General features: G+C 43.5%; 1 protein-coding gene across 2 annotated transcripts in view; it reads right to left on the reverse strand.

Annotated features, from left to right (window-relative positions):
- Pygb (glycogen phosphorylase B) overlaps positions 1–25001 on the reverse strand; it is a 46972-nt gene that overhangs the window by 19947 nt on the left and 2024 nt on the right. The window contains exons 1-7 of one of the 2 annotated variants that reach the window (XM_070006630.1): positions 23650–23673; positions 12584–12685; positions 5876–5954; positions 2890–2993; positions 1778–1909; positions 1263–1374; positions 711–793 (exon numbers count right to left, since the gene is read on the reverse strand). In XM_070006630.1, coding sequence (XP_069862731.1) covers positions 711–793; positions 1263–1374; positions 1778–1909; positions 2890–2993; positions 5876–5954; positions 12584–12685; positions 23650–23658 — 621 coding nt within the window. In that variant the 5' untranslated portion in view covers positions 23659–23673. Of the gene's footprint in view, positions 1–710; positions 794–1262; positions 1375–1777; positions 1910–2889; positions 2994–5875; positions 5955–12583; positions 12686–23649; positions 23674–25001 lie in introns of those variants that run through there. The other variant, XM_070006629.1, reaches the window with a different exon arrangement.

Genomic DNA, 25001 nt, shown 5'->3' on the forward strand with positions numbered 1-25001 from the left:
TGGAATGCACCTTAAGTCTGCGGGAAGGGGGAGCAGACCATATTCATTTTGTTACAAGTCTTTGTTAAGCTGTGCACAGATTAACTTTGGTAAAATAAAAGAGTTCATTTTCAAAAGTGCATGCTTCACCAAGTTAGGTAATTTTGATGACTTTTTAGGGGGAGGGGGGGCGGAGGGGTGTTGGGAATTAAACCCAGAACCTCGTATGTTCTAGACACATCCTCCACCAATGAGCTATGTCCTATCTGACAACAATGACAACAACAAGCTGCCAGATACTAAGTCCAGAGAACTGGGCATGACCACCACCTAGCACATGATGGGCATGTGCAATGAATCTCTGCAACATCTCCAGGCAATGCCAGGGACAAATGGGTCTTCCAGTCTTTGGGGAGCCAGGTGATGCACTAGAGGTACATCACAGGCCAACCCATGGTCTGACGGGCTCTACAAAGTGACACTGCCCACCCTGAATTGGGTAGCATCTGCTCAGACCCAAACGAGGTTCATGCGGATTCACAGGGCTTCAAGGATAACCAAATCTGCCCTACTCCCAAGAGCTAGTGTGTAGTCTAGATGGGAGGGTCGCCAGCAGCCCCACATGCACAGCCTGCGTGAGGTCAGCTCCAGGCTCTGCTGGAGGGCCTGACCTCCTGCTCACAGTCTAACTGGAAAGAGGCCTGGCTGATGAGGGAAAAGTAGCTACTCACATTGTCATTGGGATACAGGACCCTGGATATGTTCTCGGCCAAGTTCCTGTCCAGGACAGCCTCAATGTAGTCCCCTACGTTGACTAAGGAGAGACAGCATCTGGGTCAGTACACACCTCCTCTCAGCCTCTTGGGGAATTGTTAAGCACGAGCATCACAGCTGCTCAGCTGCGTCTTCAGGAAGGGCAAGAAAGCAGGACCTGGGCAGGGAGTCCCCAGAGCCACTGTCATACCCCATCTCATCCCCGAAAAAGTGGTGCTTAGCTGATCCCATAGTGCCCTACACCACATGTGTCCCCAGCCCCTTCTCTTGTCATATGTGGTCCGAATGACTGCAACCCTGGCTGCTGGGCCCTGGATCTGTGTTCGCTCTGCCTGTGCTCACAAGGGAGCTTTGAGGAGTTTAGGTACACCCAGGCACATGCTTTGCAGAGAACTAAGGGGACATGCTGGCATGTCCAGCAAAGAATGCAAAGAGGGGAAATGGAGTGGTGAGCACACAGCATGGGGGCTAAGTCATCCACACACAAACAGGAGCAGGGTGCAACGTACAATCCTGCAGCTTGAAGTCATTGGGCGCCTTGGCGGACCAGAGCCTCATGGTGTTGACAGTGTTGTTCTTATAGCCGGGTACTGGGGTGTCGTAGGGCATGGCGAGCACCACCTGACCACAGGGAAGAGACACTCAGGGTTGAGGCCACAGGGACCCTGTCCCTTTCTTAGCCGTCATGTCCCCTGCTAGGGAGGCTCCAACTTCTCTACAAGCCTCTCCAATATATGCCATGAGACCTGGGACCCCAGGGCTTGGCCAAGAGGGAGGATCTGAACACTGGTCCAGGACATTGGCCCAGGCCTGGCTCAAATACCCAAAGCTCTGACAGCTCAGAGAGCCATGAGCCAAACATGGCACCAGAAGGTGAAGCTTCACATAGGTATTTGGGGAGCTAGTCTCATATACGCAAGGGGAAAAGGCCCTATCACTATCAACACAACTATGTTTTTGGGTTCTGCTAGTAAGCAACATGAGTTAGCAGGGTAGCCCCCGTGCTCAACCACCGCCTCAGTACCTGCGTGTCCAGCCACTTCACGCCATCAGGGGTGTGCTCCACTCTCCCGTAGAAGTGAACGGGAAGCATGTACTCGGGCCGGGCTTTCTCCCAGGGGTTGCCGTAGCGGAGCCAGTCATCAGCCTCTTCAACCTGCAGGGGGAACAAACAGCTAGGGGTATCTGTTACCACACGTTTTGCTCCTAATCCCAGCCCTACTTCATCTGTGACTTTTAGGGTCCAATTTTTTTTGGAGGGGGTCAGGTGGAAGGCTTGAACTCAGGGCAAAGTCTCATGGGCTTCCCTGTCTGGCCTGGCTTCCAACTGTGATCCTGATCTCAGCCTCCTGAGTAGGTTACAGGCATGAGCCACTAGCACCCAGCTTGATTTTTTTTTTTTTTTTTGAGATAAGGTTCCACTAAGTTGTCCAGGATGGCCTGGAACTCATGACTGTTCTATCTCAGCCAACACCTGCCCCCAAAAATATTAAATAAATTATTCTCCACCCAACTGGAAGACCTCTGACGTCTATTCTGAAGTGCCCTTGGCCTGGCTGAGTTTAGGCAGACTGTAGGTTGAGATCAGGCCCTTCTCACTGACACGGTCCTGACCACCTCACTTGCTGCAGTTTAATGCTTTAACTAAGGTTCACTCTCCCCAAGGGCCTCTGACCTTATGAGGTACGGTCCCCTCATTCATGTCAGGAGTGAATGCAGAAGGTAGGAATAAAATCTATAATAAACTGCTTTTCTAATTACGCCAAGTCAACTGCCCCTGAAGATGAACCCCCAAAGCACTGCCCTCTATCTATGTCCAGATACCCCTAGAAGCAAGCATGCAACTCATAGCATCCTACTTTTTGCTGCAGGGACTCCTGTAAGACTCAGTCTCCTATGTCCTGGCCCATCTGACTTCCCTGTCTGTCACCATGTCTGCAAGAGCCTACACAGGAACCAACTTGGCCAGAGCCAGGCAGAACCGGAAGTGCCCAGCACAGATGGCTGCCTTCCTGCTGCACTTTGCAGACCATCTGCAGGTTGTCCAGTGAGTATACAGCAGGACAGCTAACTGAAAGAATACCTGAGGAGAGCTGGAAACCAGTGAACTAGGTGAACTAGGCCAATGTCACTCACCTGCCAGCCATTGACAATCTTCTGGTTAAAAATCCCAAATTCGTAGCGGATCCCGTAGCCATATGCTGCCAGCCCCAGGGTGGCCATTGAATCAAGGAAACAGGCTGAAAAATCCAATCACAGACTATCAGCAGAGATTGAGGCTGCTGGGAACCAAGGCCTCTTGGGAGGTAACAGAGTCAGTAGTGACCACAACCAGCTCAGTTTCATGAAAGCAAACACTCTGACCTTGAAAGCCGGAGGCTATGCCAAGAAAATACCAAGGCATAGATGTGGGAGAAGACAGGAGGAAAAAGAGTCCCACAGAGATCATGCTAAGGCCAGGTACATCTTTATTGGCCAAGACCCGTTCCTCCCTGCCAGCTCTCTCTTGGGACACATGCACTAAGGCATGAGGCCTCCTCACCTCTCCACACGGAGTCCTCTCTACATGTTAAGAAAGCAGGTCTGGACATTCATGACATGTAGTTCATGGCCTAGAACATTCCAATACCCAAGGTCTAGAGCGCAGCCAGGGTCCCAGAATGTAAGGGAAGTAACATGTTACCGAATTCAGCCCTTGTTCCAATTAAAACTTGAGAGAGAAACAAAACAAACTCAATGTTTTACATGAAGATTCAGCTGGAACTGGGTACAATGGCTTACACTGAAATCCTAGCTACTTAAGAGATTAAGAGGATCTCAATGCAAAGCTAGCTCAGGCAAAAAGTTTGGGAGACCCTCATCTTAACCAATGAGAAGCTAGGCATGGTATGCATGCCTAACATGCCAGCTCTTGCAAAATCCTAAGCAGTAAGGTTGTAGTCTAAACCTGCCTGGATATGAATGCAAGACCCTATTCAAAAACTAATTAAAGAGAGGCTGGGAAGGTGGCTCAGTGGTAGAGTGCTTGCCTTGCATGCATAAGGCCCTGGGTTCAATTCCTCAGCAGCACATAAACAGAAAAGGCCAGAAGTGGTGCTGTGGCTCAAGTGGCAGTGTTAGCCTTGTGCTGAAGAACCGAGGGACAGTGCCCAGGCCCAGAGTTCATGCCCATGACTGACCAAAACAACAACAACAACAACAAAAAAAAAAACACTAATGAAAGAAAAAAGGCTGAAGATATGGTTCAGGTAGTTGAGGAACTGACTAACAAATGCAAGGCCCAGAGTTCAAACTCCAGTCCTGCAAAACAAACAAAAAACTCAGAAAGACCTCACTAAATTTCTGGATTAAAAAAAGCACTGGGCATGTTACTCAGTGATACAGCACTTGCCTAAGCATATGCAAGTCCCTGGGTTCAATCCTTAATACTAGAAGGAAAGTAGGGGAAGGAAAAGGAAAGGACAGAAGAAAGAAGGACCCGTCACAGGGAACACTAGAAAATAAACATCCAGTTCATCAAACAAGCAGACACCTGAGTGTCAGTTGCTCTGCTGAGGAGACAGGTGAGAAAGATCAACAAATCAAAGACTCATGCTCTTGTAAGGAGACTCAGAATTGTAGGAGGGAAACAGACATCAAGCCATGGTAGGCTTGATGCTGCTTGGGTCTGCCATGGTGGGAGGGGTCCTAGCAGGTAGCAGGTCATTTGCAGGAGGCTACAGAGGACTCTGGAAGTGGAGGAGGGGCACCGCTAGTTCAGGACATATTGGAGGAAAGAGGCAGGATAAAGTGCCTGGAAAAGTGGAAGGCACCATTCATTCTACTGTGGGCAGATCCCCAAGGCCAGAAAGTGGATCAGCCTCAAGCTCAGAGACTAAGTTTACCAGTCATCCCTAGAGCTGTCCCAGGGCTTTTAAGAAACATATAGATGCCAGAAGAGACCAAGGAGGCTGTGACTTTCTCCACCCTATAACGAAAAGTTCTATATTTGCGGAGGAAGGATAAAGTAGGAAGTTTGTGATGCACAATTCAATGTCACAGTGCTGGGGGAATGGGATGCTGAGATGCTAGCAGCTTAGTCCCCAGCAGGGGATGCCTAAGTATGAAGCTGACACTCAAGGAGTGCACGCTATGCTCTGGCAGCCTGGACATGGTCTGGGGAGGGAAGGCAGCAATGTCAGGATGTGCCTTGCTTAAGTACACGGCATATGAGGATGGTGCGGAGGACTCATGTGGGGATAGGGCAGGAGGGGCCAAGTTTTTCTTTATCTAAAGTCATGTGCTGCTTATTCAAGAAGAATATATTTCAAAATTTTGACAAATTTAAGGTAAAATTTGAAAACCATACAGGTATTTCTTGTGGGGAGGGGGCATCAGTTGTGGGGCTTGAACTCAGGGCCTGGGCGCTGCCTCTGAGTTCTTTTGCTCAAGGCTAGCCCTCTACCACTTTGAGACACAGTTCCACTTCCCCTACAGGTATTTTTATTTTTTAGGATGGACCTCTGTTTATGGCAATTGGCAAAAGGTGTTGGGACTCAAAATGGCTAGGCCCAGGACACTCCCTCATCCCTCTACACAAAGGGCCACAAACCCACACTGCTGTCCCCACTTCCATGTTCTTTATGTTGCTCTCTCTTCTAGGGAAGGGTGGCAGAGATAATTAAAACAGAAAACTCAACTGGGGATTCTCTCAAGTGCAGGGGCTGGAGGGAGAACATGATATGCCTGAAAAGGCGCAACTGCTAGGCCAGTGCCAGGGCCTACAGCAAGAGAGTGAGCTGTAGCACTTGAAGTCAGAGACACGTATCAGGCTTCTAGCCCTCTGTCCTGCTTCCAAATTCAGGCTTTTGGACCCTGCAAGGTGGTCAGCACACTGGACACTTTCTTAGCACCAGCTGGCCTGACCCTATTAAGTGTGAAATGCCCTAGTATTAAAGAAAATGGGTATCTCCCACTTTTTTTCCTCCACTAGTGAAAAGATTTTGACCAGAAGAACAGACATGCACATGCACACTGGGAGGCCAGTTTACCCTGACAGCTGGAGTCAGGGGCAGACTTGTTCTTGGTCTGGCCATCTGATCCTCCACAAAGACAAAACGTTGGAAAGACAAGGGTGGGTTACCTGCCAGCCGTCCCAGGCCCCCGTTCCCAAGGCCAGCATCCTCTTCTATTTCCTCTAGCTCCTCCATGTCCAACCCCAACTGTGAACAAAAAAGGCAGAATTTCAGTATTACATTATATTTCCCTCAAACACTACGTTGAAAGATGTTTAAATCTTGGGATCTTACACCAAAAACAAGTATCTTTCTTTTTTTTTTTTTTGGTGCCAATCCCGGGGCTTGAACTCAGAGCCTGGGCACTGTCCCTGAGCTTAGTACTCTACCACTAGAGCCATGGCACCACTTCTGGCTTTTTCAGTTTATATGGAGGAATTGAACCCAGGGATTCATGCATACTAGGCAAGCACTCTACCACTAAGCTATGTTCCTAGCCCACAAGTGTCTTTCTTTTAGAATTAAAAACCCAATATTAAATTTAGTATTACACAAGGCATAGCATTGATTGAAATATAGTGTTAACATGTGTGGAGATATTAAAAAAACCCACACGAGCCAATTTTTAAAAAAGGGACAAAATTTTGCCCAAGTAGGTAACCCTTTTAAGTTTATAACACCAAAGGAAACCTTTCTTATCTACTTTCTGTCTCATGCATTGCTCACTGCAGATATCTAAATGCAAACACCCAATATGTGACCTTTGATGGCCAGCTTTCAAGCACATAACGCTGTCAATGTTCAACTATATAAGTAGATATCAGCACTTCAATCAGCTTTTATTAGGAGGTTGCTGGGGATTGAACCCAGAGTCTAGTGTAGGTTAGGTAAGCTCTCTGTCACTGAGCTACATCCTCATCCCTGCTCTTCAGTACGATATGGCTATACTACATTCTGTTTATCCATTTATCAACTGATGAACATCTCTATGATTTCCACTTTGGTTTATTGTGAATATCTATGCTGCTATGAAATTCATGTACATTTTATGTGTAGATATGATTTCATGTCTCTCAGGCATATACCTTGGAGTGTAATTGCTAGGTTAAATGGTAATTCCATGCTTGACTTGTTGAGTAACTGCTGGATCACTTTCAAAATGACTGCAACCAGCATTTTCTAATCACACCAGCAAAAATATATGAGGGCTCCACTTTGGTATCTTATCCAACACTTGTCCTCCATCCTTCTGTCCTTATATCATTCTAGTGGTCATTAAGTGGCCTGGTTTTGGTTTGCATTTCTTTGGTACTAACAACAAAGAGCATCTTTTAATGTGCTTGTTGACCATTTTTAGCTTTGGAAAAATGTCCATTTAAGACCTTCACTCATTTTTAAACTGCATTGTCTTTTCATTTTTGAGCTGAAAGAGTTCTTTATATATTTTAGATACACAAACTATTCATTATCAGATCGTTTGCTTATTTTTTAACATTGTCATACTATGTTACTTAGCCTGGTTTCTAAATCCGAGGCTCAAGAAATCCTCCCTTTCCAGACTCCCAAGGAGCTGAGACAACAGGAATGGCTACCACATCCAGCACAGGTTTATGATTTACAAAATGTTCTCCCGTTTTGTATGGTGTCTGTCCTTTCCCTTTCCTCCTCTTTTTTAGGTGCTACAGATTAAACCCAGCTCTACTTTCTTCATATTTGATCAACACAAATTTTAAGTTTTGATGAAGCCCAATGTGTTGGCTTTTGTTTGTACTTTTGACATCATAACTAAAAAACCACTGCCTCTTCTCTACATATTCTTTTAAAGGTTTCAGAGTTTAGCTCTTTTGTTTAGCCTGATCCATTTTGACCTTTAATCTGTATGCAATGTGAGGTAGGTGTTCAACTCTTATCATTTGCATGTGAATATCAAATATCCAGCATCACTTGCTGAAATGTATGTTCTCTGTTGAATTGTTTTGTCATACCTTCCTTAAAAAAAGAAACAAAAAACTGGTCATGTGTGATACCACAGGCAAAGAAACATGAAAAAAGCAGGACTTCAAAAAGGTTTTTAATTTTTTTATATGCAACAGCAATATACACAATATGTTGGAAATAATCTGTACAATTTGGGAGGTGGCCAGGGGAGGGAAAGTAGGAGAAAATTGAGGGAAGTGGTAACAAAGTTTGACAAGAAATGTACTTATTACCTTATTTTATTTATGTACCTGTAACCCCTCTGTACATCACCTTAGCGCATATATATATATATATATATATATATATATATCCATATATATATATATGGAAAAACTGGTCACGTGTGACACCAAAGGCAAAGGGAACGTGAAAAAACAAGCAGGACTTCAAACAGGTTTTTAAATGTTGTAAACCATAGGACACTATGGTTTTTTTTCTACTCACAGAGTAGAAAAAAAAATTTGCCAACCACATATTTAACAAACCTTAAGTATCAAGAATGGATAGAAAATTCAATATTCAATGGATTAAAATTCAATACCAAGAAACAACCTGGCCAGATGCTTGTGGCTCACACCTGTAATCCTAGCTACTCAGGAGGCTGAGATCTAAGAGTCACAGTTCAAAGCCAGCTTGAGCAGAAAAGTCTATTAGACTCTTGGTTCCAATTAACCATTAAAAAAGCCAAAAGTGGAGCTGTGGCTCAAGTGGTAGAGTTCTAGTCTTGAGCACAAAAGCTCAGGGACAGTGCCTAGGCCCTGAGTTCAAGTCCTAGGACCGACCCAGACAAAAATAACAATTAAAAAACATTATTTTGAAATGGGCACTAGGATCTGGGAATGTGGCTTAGTGGTAGAATGCTTGTCTAGCATGCATAAAGCCCTGCATTTGACTCCTCAGCACACATAAACAAAAAATGCCAGATATGGTACTGTAGCTCAAGTGGTAAAGTGCTAGCCTTGAGCAAAAGAAGCTCAGGGTGAGTTCAAGCTCCAGGACAGGCCAAAAAAAAGGGGGGGGGCGCTAGACTTGAACTGATTTTTCTTCAAATAAGATAATCAATAGGCAATAAGCATATGAATATGTACTCAACATCACTAATAATTAGAGAAATGGCAAAGAAAACCACACTGTGAGCAATGTACTAGCGATTCATTCCTGTAATCCTGGCTATTCAGAAGGCTGAAATTTGATGATCATAGTTCAAAGGCAGCTTGGGCAGGAAAGTCTGTGAGACTTATCTCTTAATTAACCACAAAAAGCCAAGAGTGGAGCTGTGGTGCAAGTGGTAGAGTTCTAGTCTTGAGCACTAAAGCTTAGGGACAGCACCCAGGTCCAGGGGACCAGCAAAAGAGAGAGAGAGAGGAAGTGAGGAAGAGAGGGAAGGAGGGAGGGAATTTCATTGGTGAAGATGTGGAAATAAATTCTTTGTGCATTTCTATAAAATGGTATAGCCACTGTGAAAAAGGTACAGAAATCACATGATTCAATCATACACCTCTCAAAGTAGTAAAAGCAAGGAATTGTACACCACATTCACAGTATCATTATTCACAGTAATCAAAAGATGAACAAATACACAAAATATAGTACTTACATATCGTTGAAAATTATTCAGCCTGAAAAAACAATTTAGTACTGACATAAGCTGCAACACAGATGAACAGGACATTTTACTGTGTGAAATCAGCCAGTTACCAAAGCACATACGTTCTGTGATCTCACTTTTTTTGTGGTACTACTGGTACTGGGGCTTGAATTTGCCCTTGTGCTTTTGGCTTTTTCCCTATAGCTTGTTCTCTACCACTTAAGCCGCATTTCTACTTCCAGCTTTTTTTTTCTAGTTAATTAGATATAAGAATCTCAGGTGTAAGCCACCAGTGCCCAGCATATGATTCCATTCTTATGAAATACCTAGAGCAGAACACATTAATAAAAATCAAAATGTTAGTTTCCAAAGCCTGAAGAGAAGGAAATAGGAAGTTACTTTTTAATTAGGTATATAGTTTCAGTCTGGGAAAATCAAGATTTTTCTGGAGATGGATGGTAGTGATAGTTGCAGAATAGTATAAATGACCAGATGCTGGTGGCTGATGCCTGTAATCCAAGCTACTCAGGAGGATGAGATCTGGTGGATCACAGTTTGAGCCTAGCCAGGCAGAAAAAATAGTCTGTGAGACTCCCAACTCCAAAATAACCAGCAAAAAGCCAGGCTGGAGATGTGGCTCAAGAGGTAGAATGCCAGCTGAATGAGCGGGCAAACCAAGTGAGTGTAAGGTCTATAGTATCTTAGTATCACCAAATCTTATTATCACCAAAAATATAACCATAATTTTGGTAGAACATTTTAAGCAATAGCTTCCTATGTTAGGGGAAATGCCCTGTTCTGTTTTGTGGCCCAACTGAAATTACATGCTGCAGCTGCTGTTGTCCACTAAGTCTTTGCTATGGACTGCATAAGATATGTTCCCACAAGATTGCATGAAATTGCAGAGCTTCTGCATGGAAAAGGACATAGCTAGCAAGATCAATAGAAAGCCCACGGATTGGGAGAAGATATCTAAAATATACCTGGAACTCAAAAAATTAAATCCCCAACCACAAATCTTCAAAGAAACAATTGCCCAATAAACAAGTGGGCTAAAGACTTAAAGAGAAACTTCTCTGAAGAGGAAAGAAGGATGGCCAATAGACACATGAAGAAATGCTCAACCTCTCTAGCCATAAAAGAAATGCAAATCAAAACAACATTGAGATACCACCTCACCCAAGTTAGAATGGCTATAATCAAGAACTTTAATAACAACAGATGCTGGAGGGGATGTGGACAGAAGGGAACCTTACTGCATTGTTGGTGGGAGTGTAAACTTGTTCAACCACTTTGGAAAGTAGTATGGAGGTTCCTCAAAAGAATCCACATAGAGCTCCCCTATGACCCAGTAATCCCACTTTTGGGCATTTACCCAAATGTTTACAAACAAGACCAAACTAAAGCTACCAGCTTTATTGCAGCATTATTTACCATAGGTAAGATATGGAACCAACCCAGATGCCCCTCAGTAGATGAATGGATCAAGAAAATGTGGTATATATACACAATGGAATTCTATGCCTCCATCAGAAAGAATGACATTGCCCCATTTGTTAGGAAATGGAAAGACTTGGGAAAAATTATATTAAGTGAAGTAAGCCAGGCCCAAAGAAACATAGGTCCCATGGTTTCCCTTATTTGCAATAACTAGTACATGTCTGAGTCAAGAAGAAAAGGTCAGATAAGTTGATGTTAGGGAAATGAACCCTAAGATATGTATTCAAATGTTTTTTTCTTTCATGTGATTGTTTCTAACACATTTATAAGATGATTTCTATATTGCTTTCTATGTCCCTCCTCCACGGTATAACCCCTGCTTTCACTGTATTTGATGTTGGTATAATTTGTGGAGGGGAAGGGAAAAACAAATTGTTTAAATGGGGATACAGGTGGACCCATTGCAACAATGAGATGTACAAGTCATTATGTCGAAAACGAACTTTACTACTTTGGTGAGGGGGGGGGGCGGGTAGGATGGGAAGGGATGGGAAGGGGAAACAAAGGAGGAGGCTACAATGCTTGATAAGAAATGTACTCATTATCTTGCCCATGTAATTGTAACCCCTCTGTACAGTATTTTCACAACTTAAAAAAATTTTTTTTCAAAAAAAGATTGTCCCCACAAGACTGTGTAGGTACTCAATGCAGGTAGGGTCTTGAGAGGTGACTATATCATGAGAACCCTGATCTCATCTATGGATGAATTTACTAGTGAGTGCACAGCAGAATGGACATTACGAGGTGGAGACTAGTTAGAGGAAGCAGGTGACTGGGCCATGCCCTGAAAGGTATTCATTCATTACTACCTCTGCTTGCTCTCTCTCTCTGCTTTCTGGTTGCCATGGAGTAAGTATCCTTTCCCACCACAAGCTCCTGCCACCATGATACACTGCCTCACCTCAGGCCCAATGAGATCACTGAAACCATAAGCTAAACTGAACCTTTCAAGTTTTTTTCCTCCCTCAAGTATTTTGTCACAACAATGTTACATTTTACTAACAAAGCCATGGAGGAAGAGGTAGGGGTCCTAGGAAGGCTAAATCACCTCATAACCATGGCTGGACTTATGTTCCAACAAAGCTCCCAAACTCCGCAAACCTAACAAGAACCAAGGCAGGAGTAGGGTGCTAGTAGGAAAACCCCTCTCTGAAGGCCTTCCCACATTTGTATCAATAAGGAGGAAGCTGCAAACTTCAGTGGAGACAAGTATACCAGGGAAAACAGAGAAGAGATATTTGTATGGCTTTACTAAAGGCCAGAAATCATCTGTGCAGCGATGAAGTACAAAGGGAGCCTACAGGAAAGGAGACATTTATTCTCATGAAGCGAGGGGCCCTCGCTTAATCAGAAAGTACAGTGAGCTCAGGGGGCTTCCTTGAGGTGGGAGAAGAAAACCAGAGGCCAATTACCAGTTTAAAAAAATAAAAATGAGCAGTACCAGCACCTTTTACCATGTTTTAAGCCTATAGCAAGGGCTGCAATGTTTTCTAGAAACTGCTAAATCTAAGCATTAGGATTCATCCCATCTTATGCTTCTTGTTTTATTATTCTTCAAATTCTTACTTTCTCCCTTTGAAGAAGGGGAGCATGGTCCACCAACCCATTCTCCTCTGAAAGGGGAGAACATACTAATGCACATTTGCCCTTCCCCCGGGTAGCAAATCTTGATATTCTCACGTCTGAGAGAAACTGTATTAAAACCTCAGTGTGCCACAAGAGAACATCCAGAAGCCTGGCCAAGAGGACTCCCCCCTCCCCCTGGTACCTGATAAATGGCTTCATCACAAGCATTTTGCAGGCCCAGGTTCACCATTGTGTTCTGCAGCGTTCGGCCCATGTAGAATTCCAGGGACAGGTAATAAATGCGCTGTGAAAGGAAAGGAAGACTTTTAGATTTCCCGCACCAGGAAGGCTGAGTGATGAGCACATTCATGAGGCACTGAGGTAAGACTTTCACCTCCCATCATCCCATACTGCCTCTGCACTTGCAAGGGCAGCCACCTGGGGCCCTTCAAATGCATAGCACTTTCCCATGGACAAGTCCCCACTGGAAATACACTAGACTTCCCTGATGTGCAGGAGAAAAACAACAAAGGAAAACCCTGAGTGCACAGGTCCACCCTCATCCTTTGGCAGTACTGGTATTTCAACTCAGGGCCTTGTGCTTGCTATTCAGGCACTCTACTACTTGAACCATGACCTCAACCCTTTCTTAGTTATTTTTCAATAGGGTCTCCCATTTTTGTCCAGGCTGGCCTGGACCATAATTCTCCTATTTATGCATGCCTTCTACATAGCTGTGATGACAGGTGCACATTGCCAACTGACTGAAATGGAGTCTCCCTGGGCTTTTTCTTTGCCTGGGATAGCCTCCCTTTTTGATCCTCTTGATGTCAGCCTCCAGAGTAGCTGATAATGCAGGTGTGTGTCACCCAGCCTGAGCACAGCTTTGAAATACACATGAAGTACTATTATAATAAACATCAGTGCAGGAGTGAGGGGGGGGCAGGAGGGAAAAACTGGGAGAAAATGAGGGAGGGGGTGACACTGTTAAAGAAATGTACTCATGATCTGACTGATGATGTAACTGTAACCCCTTGGTCCATCACCTTTACAATAATTTTTTTTTAAATCATAGTGTGGTCAGCCAGATGCTGGTGGCTGAATGGGGGCACCATTTCCACTAGGCACAGGTATATTTGCCTGCAGGTGAGTGGAGTGGCTTTGTGTGGGGGCAGGTGATATGCACTACTTCCATGCTAAGTGAGGTGCTGTATAACTGTTGCCAGACAGACTGCTCCTGGACTGAGCAGAGCATTAAGAGCTCTAGTTGTGGCTCAGAAACCACTATCCCCCAAGACCTGAGCTCAGACTTGCTTAGAAGCCTGAGGCAAGCTCCTCTGTGGCCCCCTATCCAGCACAGGGGTGGCTTTCAGGAGAGCTCTCAGGAGAGTTCCCTTATCTACCTGACTGATCACTCAGAAAAGAAACACAATAGGTTCCTGTCTTCTCAAATTTTTGCAAACCAGAAAACACTGAACTAAATGTGGGGAGCAAAGACTGAAGTCTATCAACAGGCCTGGCCAGACTTCGGTTACACTCCATTGTCCTCTACCTCAGTCCCATTCAGCGGGTGCAGAGAATCACAAACACTGTTCTGGGAGCCAAGACAACCTTGTGAATTCTAAAGTAGATTCTCTTAATGAATGCCCCTGAAAACTGGATTGTCCACTCAATTCCTTTCAAGGCATTTGCTGTTCCTCTAGAAACTGCTTTCTGTATTAGGAAAAGGGTATTTATTTAGTTCCAACTACCTGTGGCTCAGTTTCTACTGTTCCCTGTTGTGCTATCAAAGACAGGGCCTAGGGGGAAAACAACATCCTTACAGAAGAACTCTAACAGACAAACAGAATGAGCAGAACAAAAAAACCACTCTGAGATCCCACAGTACCAACCAAGGGAAGTGGGAGTCATGGCTGAACACTGAAACCAATGGGTATAGCAAAAAGAGTGACAGTCCTGCATGGCCTCCATAGAGCCCCCAAATACTTCCAGATCTCTGCAGTGATTGTAAAAACAGCTAAAACAGCTGAATTCCTCACACTGGAGGGTGGGCCAAACTCTGCCTTACCCCCAGAGTGGCAGCTTGGAAAGTGAGCTATGGTAACATCACCGTGGAGAAGCCAGCCACACTGATCAGGTACTGGGATATGACATAGGGAGAACTCTGGGGTCTATCCCACCTTATCTCCACATGAATCTCTCTAGACAACATTGGACAAACCCAACTGAAGGATGTGCTATAAAATTCCTAACCAGTACTCATCAAGTCTATCAAGATTATAAAAGACAAGAGGAGATAAACACAGCAATGCTTAGGCTTTTAGAATTAATAAATAACTTCAGTAAGGAAGCAGAATTCAAGATTAATACATTATTAATGTTTATAGTCACATATAATTAACTATTATTCATGTTTAACTATATTAATAAAATTATTAATTATTAATACAAAATACATTAGATTGAGATAGGCCAAATTCATGACTGGAATTTGAACTCAGGGCCTTGTGTTTGCTAGCAGGTAGTGCTCTACCATTTGGGTCATTGTTCTTTTGTACCAAATCACACCGACACATGAGGGGCCAAAAAATTCATAAGCATATACTTATCCAAAAAGACAAAAAAAGATAGGATTACAAAGTAAGTCCAATCTTTGATTACCTGTTTCTCCTTTCTGGATCATTTGAATGTCTTCTAAAATTCTACCCAAATTCCAATATCCTTTAAATTACAAAATCGTCACAGAGCCTGTCAGTATACCTGCTCTTACAATGGCTCACAGTCCATTGCTTCACTGACTTCCATCACCTTGCACTGTATTTATACTGCACTTGACCCAACTTATTTTATGGGGTTTACATAGTGAAAAGGAAGCATGAACTCTGTCCAGGCAGGTCTGCTAACAAAGAGAGTAATATACTAAGCCAATTAGAACCCAACTGCTTAAGAAAATACTGCCAATTAAATGTTCATACACAGCAATCTCCTTTTTCCTATATATTGGTACTTCCCTCTTCCAGGGGGATCAGTTCCAAAACCCCCAAGGACACCTGAAACTGTAGATAGTACCAAATCCTACACAGACTGAGCACTGATCACCTGAAAACTTCTGAAAAGATGAAGTACACAAATATGTCAAACTTTCAAATTCAAAAACACTTCTGGCTCCATGCATTTCAGATAGGAATACATAACCAGAATATACTGTTATTTTCTCTACACACATATACTTAATGTATAAATTCAACATAGTAAGGGATTAACAGCAAGACTTACAAAAGGAAAATAATATTACTATTTGAAAAAATATATAACAATATGCTACAATGAAAGTGTGTGAATGTGGCTTCTCAAAAATACCTTACTGTGCTGTAGATCTCAGCAACATCAATGTATACCTTCTTCTTTTTTTCTTTTCTCTTTTGCGAGTCCTGGAGCTTTGAACTCAGGCCCTGGACACTGTCCCTAAGTTTCTTTTGCTCAAGGCTAGCACTCTACCACTTGAGCCACAGTGCCACCTCCAGCCTTTTCTGTTTATGTGGTACTCAGGAATTGAACCCAGGGCCAAGCCACATTCCCAGCCCTCCTTTTTTCTTTTCAAAGTCAAGAACTTTTACCTTCTCACTTAAAAGCAGCACTTGATAGCTTTTTTTAAAAAACATATTCAAATAGCATTACTATTTTTGTGCTTTGGGGCCTTGGTTAAGTAAAACAAAACTTCTTTGAGCACATGTACTGTGATACTGCAAGAGACCATATGACAAATGAAAGAACCACATAAGGGTGTACACCGTGTGCACCTGCTGAACATAGGAATGACTCTTGACTCAGGCAAAGCTGGATTTGTGCAAGATGGTATCACAGTACTGTGAATAACATGCAATTTAAAACACATGGATTTACATCTGTAATTTGCTGAACATCATATCACAACTGACCAGATAGTGGAAACTGGAGAAAGTGAAAGCCCAGGAGAGGGGAATTTCTGACACACAGGATTGTTTATCTCCCCATTTATCTTGGAGTTCTTCCCAAGAAGTTTTCTGAACGGTTAACCACTGAAGAATATGGTTAAATGCTTTGATGTTGTCTTTTCCTAAAAGTATTTATTTTAAAAGTTCTAACAGCTTAATCTTTCAGACAGAATATCATTTCTGCCCCCCTTACCTCCTCTCCCTCCCCCCTTTTGCCCCAGCTCCCCAGTCCTGGGGCTTGAATTCAAGGCCTGGGTGCTAACACTAAACTTCCTTTGCACAAAGCTATCATTCTATCACTTGAGCCACAGTGCCACTTGCAGCTTTTTCTGAATAGTTGATTGGAGATAGGAGTCCCACAGACTTCCATGCCTGGGCTGGCTTTGAAGTGCAATCCTCAGATTCCAGTTTCCTATGGCTAGGATTACAACAGGTATGAGCCACTGGCGCCCAGCTCCAAATGTCTACCTTTTATCTATCACTAGAAAAAGTCTAACAGTTGATCTCCAAGAGTATGATTACCTGTACTTACAAGGACTGGTCACTGAGGCATAAAATGTTGGACCTAGACTCAAAAAAACATTAAATTATTTTCCATTTTCCTAAGTTTAACAACATGCAACCTCCCAAGCAGTACTGTGTACATAAGCAGAGCAGCAGTGTGGTCCCCAGGTCTGCTGAATAGATCTATCTAAGGACACTAGACACTATCCTATCCATTGAAGACTATATGGGGTAGGCAACAGGCCAAGCACTACTACAGGCTCTGCTCAGCTCCAAGAACCGGTCTTCAGGACTACATGATGTTGTGTTGTGATGTGTGCAACTTGCTATAAGAACTTCCATACTTCCTCAGTTGTTGGATTTTGTTTTTTTCCAGTTTCCTGAAGATAATTTATACCATCAGACTGAAAGAGGCTTGCCAGAGGGGTTACATAAGAAAATGTAGACTTGACTTTTACAGGCAGTAGTCTTATCCCTACTGCCTGCCCCAGCCACCTGGGAGAACCAGGGCAAAATGGCTCACTCTCAGTGAACACCACAGCCACTCCAGGATTTACATGGGGCCAGGCTTGGCCTCATTTGGTGTTGGCACCCCTCTTCATGCTGGCTTTTCAAGAAGAGTGGTAGAGCCTAATAAATTAGCATGATGGTAGTTCTGGAAAAATAGCATGTGAGGTCACAGGCCTTGTCCAACCACAGCTGGGGCTAGGTCTGGTAGTCTACAGATGTCCCAGGCACTGCCTAGCCTCTCCCCATGATCTCAATCTCACCAGTCCTTCCTGGCTAGCCACCACCAGGACTTCCTGCTTAGAAATCACTGGTTAGTAAATTACTTCATCTGCTTCAGCCTGGACATGACAGCAGGGTCCCATGGCAAGGGGCTCTTGGCCTTTCTCATGAGGTTCCTTCCACCAACAGTGTGTTTAGCAACCTAAGCACTGGGACATGGTTCAAATGGTAAAGCATGTAATTCTCTGATTTTTTTTGGGGGGGGGGGTCCGGTCATGGGGCCTGAACTCTGGCCCTGGGCGCTGTCCCTCAGCTCTTCAGCTCAAGGCTAGTGCTCTACCACTTGAGCCACAGCGCCACTTCCGGCTTTTTTCTTTTTGCTTATGTGGTGCTGAGGAATCGAACCTGCAAGACAAGCACTCTACCACTGAGCCAACTTCCCAGCCCCTAATTCTCTGATTTTTAAACCCCAGAACTAGAGGAAGTGGAACTATAATTGAACAGCCTAGAGATGGCTTACCCTCCCCCACCCCAAGTCTTGGGGCTTGAACCCAGGGCCTTAACATTCTAGGCAAGTACACTTAACATTGAACTACCCCTAGCCCTTGTTTTTATTTTAAAAATTATGTTTTATTATATGCAAAGCTTATAAAAGGGAGATGAATGACAGAAAAGCAAATGAGGCTCTTTGGGAGAGACAGGTGAAAAACAATATGAAGAGTATATATTCCTTAGGAGTAAAGGGACCTTCAGAGCAGGAGTTTAATACCAATAGGTAGAGCCATATGTTATTCTTTACATAATAGAACGGAGACTGCAGGGGCTCAATTCCTTTCTCCTGAAAAGGTTTTTCACTAAAGTCTCTGTTTAACAGAAGTGTCTGAATAGGCTGGTGGAAAAGGAAAGAACTTTCCAATCCTCAGAACAAAGCCTTGGTCACTGCTTTCACCAAGATGATGAAGGCTGCAGGTAGGTCTGCTTTGAGGCCTGTCCTCTTGTCCATTTGGTTCTGTCCATCCAAGACAATAGCTAAGTGGGCAGAGAATGATTCCCATGCCACCAATGGCTCCCTATGACACAGACACAAAGACTACTGACTCAATTGGAAGCCAAGGAGCATGGCATACCACCAACAGACCCTGGGGAGGATCCTTGCCCCTCAGACACTTGCCCCTCCTTCCTGTGAGCAGAACAAGATCTCAGACACAGCCCTGGGCAAACTAAGGCCCAGTGAGAGAATAAACACTGGGCAGGAGAGACAGAGGGCAGAGATACTACCAGACAAGGCTTGTCTTGGCCTTCCCTGACCAGTCCTGGTCTCTACTAGAGTGGTTTGGAATAGTTCTATAAAACCAGTATTGTGTTTACTATATAGGATATGAAGATTACCTACTCCAGCCTGTGAAGTCACACATAAACATGTTATACTAGAATAAGGGTCAGGGACACTTGGCTTCCCATGGGAAACAGGCATACTTGTTCTCAACATGGACTGTCAATCTCCTTTCCACTGAGGCTCTAGCAACTGGCACTGGAACACAGGTCCATTTGTCCAGTCCACTTTGGAAATGTAAAACTTAACATTATGGAACTTTAGAACTTACAAGGACCTTAGAAGTCATTTAGGTCTGCCAGAGACGAATTTGCACTCCATAATGTGACACTCATAATTCACTGTCTTCTGCTTTCCGTGTGGTTGAGCTCACAAAATGTCACACGTTAATAGAAGATCGTTATCTCCGACAGATTTGGCAAGAGCCAACTCAACTAGCAGTAAGTGATCTGGACCATGAGATTCTGTGTGTGTGTGTGTGTTGGTACTCGGGCTTGAACTCAGGGCCTGGGTATGTGTGTGTGTGTATGTTGGTACTTGGGCTTGAACTCACTGCCTGGGTCTTATTCCTTAGCTTTTTTTGCTCAAGGCTGGTACTCTAACCACTTAAACCACAGCTCCACCTCGTTTTTTGGTAGTTAATTGGAAGTAAGATTCTCACAGGCTTTTCTGCCTGAGCTGGCTTCAAACTTCAATCCTCAGAACTCAGCTTCATGTGTAGCTAGGATTACACATGTGAGCCACAAGTGCCCAGCACTTGTATCTTTAATAATTCTGACATTACATTTTATATTGTTAATATACAAGTCTTGTTTTGCTGTTTGTGTTTGTTTGGTGATAGTGGGAGTAAACTGGATCACTTGAACCACATCCCTAATCTTATATGTTTTTCTTTAAGGTGGACAGCTAGTGAAGCTGGACAGAACATGTAGATGGCAGCACCATGTCAGGGTGAATACCCAGAGTTTAAACACCCAACACTACATACTGGTTGTGTAAGAACTCAATTTTCAGGACACATTGAAGTGCTTAGAGGTAAAAGGTAACAAGGCTGCAGACAGTGTTCAGATGGTTGAGAGGAAAAATATATTTATACCTAGAGTGACAGACAAAATGATCTAACTATTATGTTAAAACATTTACCATTTGGTGAGTCTGGGGGATGAGTAGTGAAGAATTCATTGTCTTTTCTTGCAACCTTTAAAAGTCTGTAATCATATGAAACAAAATCTGTAAAAAGTCATGTAATTCAATTACTATGTATATGGCTAATAGTTTCTGTTGTATGCTTTGATGGCTGTGAAGGGCTCCTTTAAGGAGGCAAATGTCCCTGGGGTCTGTAAGGGGAAGGGTCAGTTTCCCCAGAGGCCCCTGTGGCCTGTGTCACCCCAAGCATGGTCATCTGACCTCTGCTGTCAAAAAACACGTTTCCAACAGCTGTATTCAACTCTACAATGAATTTTAAAATATTTGCAAGCCAGCTGCCAGTGACTCATGCCTGTAATCCTAGCTACTCAGGAGGCTGAGATCTGAAGATTGCGGTTCCTAGCCAGCCTGGGCAGGAAAAGTCGGTGAGACCTTATCTCCAATTAACCACCAGAAAACTGGAAGTGGCACTGTGGTTCAAGTGGTGCTTGCCTTGAGCTGAAGAGCTCAGGGACAGAGTCTAAGGCCCAGAGTTCAAGCTCCATGACCAACTTTAAAAAAAATTGCATCTAAGACAATAAAAAAATTGTGAAAAAGTATTATGCAAAGTATACAGTGGGCTTAGCAAGTACAAAGCCCTAAATGTTTAATCCCCAGCACCACAACAATTTTTTAATAAAAAGTCATTTAAAAATATGTGAGATCGGGGCTGGGAAGGTGGCTCAGAGGTAGAGCGCTTGCCTTGCATGCTTGAGGCCCTGGGTTCGATTCCTCAGCACCACATAAGCAAAAAGAAAAAAAAGCCGGAAGTGGCTCTGTGGCTCAAGTGGTAGAGCGCTAGTCTTGAGCTGAAGAGCTGAGGGACAGCGCCATGCCCAGAGTTCAGGCCCCTCGACCGGACCCAAAAAAAAAAAAAAAAAAAAAAAAAAAAAATGTGAGACCAATGAATGCTACTGGCTCTTGCCTGCAATCCTAGCTACATGGGAGGCTGAGAATAGACGATCATGGTTCAAGGATAGCACGGACAGAAATGTTTCCAAGAACACACACACACACACACACACACACACACACACACACACACACACACACACACACACACACACACACACACACACACACACACACACACACACACACACACACACACACACACACACACACACACACTCTTTCTCTCTCTTTGCAGAGATGAAACTCCTATATTATCCCCAACTGAAGGGTCCCAGAGGATAGCTCCAAGGTTACAACTGCAGAGCAAGGAAGCTTCAAAGCCCAGCTTCATTCCCAGCCCTGTGCCTGTCTTTCTATGGGTTCCTAAGATGTACACTTCCTAGTAATTTTTTTTTGTCGGTCCTGGGGCTTGAACTCTGGGCCTGGGTGCTGTCCCTCAGCTCAAGGCTAGCGATCTACCACTTGAGTCACAGCACCACTTCTGTTTTGTTCTGGTGGTTTATTGGAAATAAGAGTCTCATTGACTTTCCTGCTGGGCTATCTTTGAACCACGATCCTCAGATCTCAGCCTCCTGAGTAGCTTGGATTACAGGCATGAGCCACTGAAACTTGGCTTCCTAACAATTTAATAGATACAAGTAAGGCACTTCCCTAAGTTTTGTGAGCAGTCTTTATAAAATTAAAAAACCCCAGAATCGAGGCTCTAACTTATGACTGGTATCTAAGTGAAACAGGTTTGTGGGGCTGGGAATGTAGCTTAATGGTACAGTGCTTGCCTAGCATGCATGAAGCCCTGGGTTTGATTGCACAGTACCAAATAAACAGAAAAGCCAGAAGTGGAGCTGTGGCTCAAGTGATAGACTGTTAGCCTTGAGCAAAAGAAGTTCAGGGACAGTGTCTAGGCCCTGAGTTCAAGCCCAAGCTCAGACAGTCAAAAAGCAAGCAAGCAGGTTTGTGCTAACTCCAGGTAGACAAAGTCAAGAGATAAGTTGAACTGTAGAACACCCAGTCAGTAACAACCAATTTTTAATTTAAAAAATCATATACACTGATTTTAGTGTTAATCTTACCCCCAAAACATCTTCATAGAAATAGCCAGAATGATGGACAGTAATCTACAGTGTCCAGAGGCTAGACAGTGGTCCAAGAAAAATTATGGTACATACAGATGAGAGTCCATACCTAGTAAAATGATGGCTTAACTCTACCTTACACTTGACTAAAGTCAGGGTTATCAGTAATCCAAAACAGCTGCCTATGACCACTTTGGTCCAGAGGAAATAACTGAGTTATCTGCTGTCAGGGACGCCTATTCAAAGGACTCAAAGTCAACATCAGCCAAACAAGTGGAAATACATCACACCAAGAAGGAATTTTGAAAAGCTTTAAGCAGCTAGTTTTACCACTAACTAAAAGAAAACCTCAGAACTGATCCTGGCTATAAAATACTGCCCTGGATTATCTTCCTTTATCTCCTGGGCCCATCCAGGCTGTAAAACTAGTCATATTCATTGTGATTATCTTATTCGAAATATCTAAGACAGAAAGCAGTTTGGGCCCCATGGTAGAGCTGCTTTTCCTTAATCTATTACTACCATCAGGCCAAGTTTATAGATCCAAGTTATAAATGACCAACAAACCCACTTGCAAAGGTGTGGCAGGTCTGTGACTACTTTGTATGGAACCAGGTTTACCAAAACCCCTGGAAGAAAGTAAGCATCTGTGCATTCCAGAGGTGTCAATGGGATCTGGTGACTTCCATAAATGGGCACTATCTGCCATTTGCTTTGGTAGCCATGGCTGCATTTTGTATCCTGACCTTGTTCCTGACCTTGCACTTTCTATTCTTCCTGTCTGATCCCAACTTTCTCTTTGAGGCCTTTAGTAAACTCAACCTTCTGTTACATCTTGCTTAGCAAGATGTAATAAATTGTTTCTGGATGAAGATAGAATGTCAACTTAAACTGGAAACATTTTATGAGCAAACACAAAAAACTGTTAACATGTCAGAAGGACCAGAAATCTCAAATAGATTTAGCTTAACTCCCTTCATTTTAAAGATTGGGAAGAAATGAGATGTACAAGACACTATGTTGAAAATGAACTTTACAACTTGGTGGAGAAGAGGGAGAAGAAGGAGTTGGGGAGGTGGGAAGGGAAGGAATAGTAGGGGGAAAACAAATGAGGGAGGAGGGGGTAACAATGCTCCATAGGAAATGTACTCATTACCTTACTCATGTAACTGTAACCCCTCTGTACAGTATCTTTACAATAAAAAAAACAAAAACAGAAAAAAGATGCATTTTATTCATAAACTGTTTTGTTATATGACACAAAAAGAAAAAAGGAAAAAAAAATCTGAGGTGAAGACATACACCCAGCTAGGTATGGGGGCACATACCTGTAATTCCAACACTTGGAAAGTAGAAGCAGAAGGGTAGAAAGTTCAAAGCCAGCCTGGGATACACAGTGAGTTCCAAGCTAACACATGCTACACAGGAAGAACTCGTTTAAAACAAAAATCCACTCAAACCATCAGTGGCTGCAAATGAGTGGCAAAACCAGGACTAAAAAGAGACTGGGGTTAAAAAGAGACTGGGGTAATGCAGTGGTAAAGTGTTTACTTACCAGATGCATGCAAGGTTCCAGGTTCAATCACCAGCACCAGAAGAAAGAATTATAAAAGGAGTTTGACTCACACAAGACCCTCCCTTGCCTCCCAGCTCTTACATCTCTGAGCTGTGTGGAGTTTTAGGGACTACCATTTCAGACCAGACTTCTGACCAATCTACAAGTGCTTCCTCTTACCAAGTACAGACTTCCTTTTTTTTTCTTTTCCTTTTTCCTTCCAGTCCTAGGGCTTGAACTCAGGGCCTGGGCACTGTCCCTGACCATTTTTGCTCAAGGCTAGAGCTTAGCACTTGAACAACAGCTCCACTTCTGGCTTTTTTTGGTGTTTAATTGGAGATGAGAGTCTCCCAAACTTCCCTGACCAGGCCAGTTTTTTGTTTGTTTGTTTGTTTGTTTTGTCGGTCGTGGGGCTTGAACTCTGGGTTTGAGCGCTCTCCCTCAGCTCTTCAGTTCAAGGCGAGTGCTCTACCGCTTAAACCACAGCTCCACTTCTGGTTTTCAAGTGGTTTATTGGAAATAAGAGTCTCACGGACTTTCCTGCCCGGGCTGGCTCTGAACTGCGATCCTCAGATCTCAGCCTCCTGAGTAGCTAGGATTATAGGTGTGAGCCACCAGCACCCGGCTCCAGGCTAGCTCTGAACCATAATTCTTACATCCTCAAATCTTCTGAATAGTTAGGATTATAGGTGTAAACCACCTGGCTCAGAGCTCTCATTTTTAGCCAAAATTTTTTATGTGATTTGCCAGGTAGGTTGCTTGAAAAATTTTTTCCAAAAGGTGATGCATACCTCTGTAATCTAAAATTGAACAGGACTATCAGTTCACAGTCAGCCTCAGTAACATAGCAATCTTGTCTCCAAAACAAAACAAAAATCTTCCTCTAAGCTCTCAAGTTTATTTCTGCTGTTACTAAAAATAAAGAACTAAAAGAGTTACGAAACAATAGATTCAACCCAAACCTAGTTTATGTGATTAAAAACTAATATCCACCTACTAAATAGAAGGTCCTGAGTTCAAACCCCAGTACTGCCAGAAAAAAATATATAGAACACAAAATATTTAGAACATTTACATGCTATTACTAGGTGGTGAGATTAACTTATCATACATGCTTATCTATTTTCTAGTTTCCTCTCTAGTAATCATTTTTAAAGACAAAAATAATAAAAAGCTATGTTCGATCAAATTTAACATTGCAGTGGTACCCTGGGTCCGGTCTCAAGCTAGTGAGAGAGATGGCTGTGTGGGATTTTATTAGAAGCCTACTTCCTCTCATAAGCCCTGCCAGGCTAGTTTCAGGCCCCTTACTAAGCAAACATGGAACTTTTAGATTTCCACCCAGCAACAGA

The sequence above is a fragment of the Dipodomys merriami genome, unplaced genomic scaffold, assembly GCF_024711535.1.
Source record: "Dipodomys merriami isolate MVZ:Mamm:240054 unplaced genomic scaffold, mDipMer1.0.p SCAF_7, whole genome shotgun sequence".
In the NCBI taxonomy this organism is placed as follows: Eukaryota; Metazoa; Chordata; class Mammalia; order Rodentia; family Heteromyidae; genus Dipodomys; species Dipodomys merriami.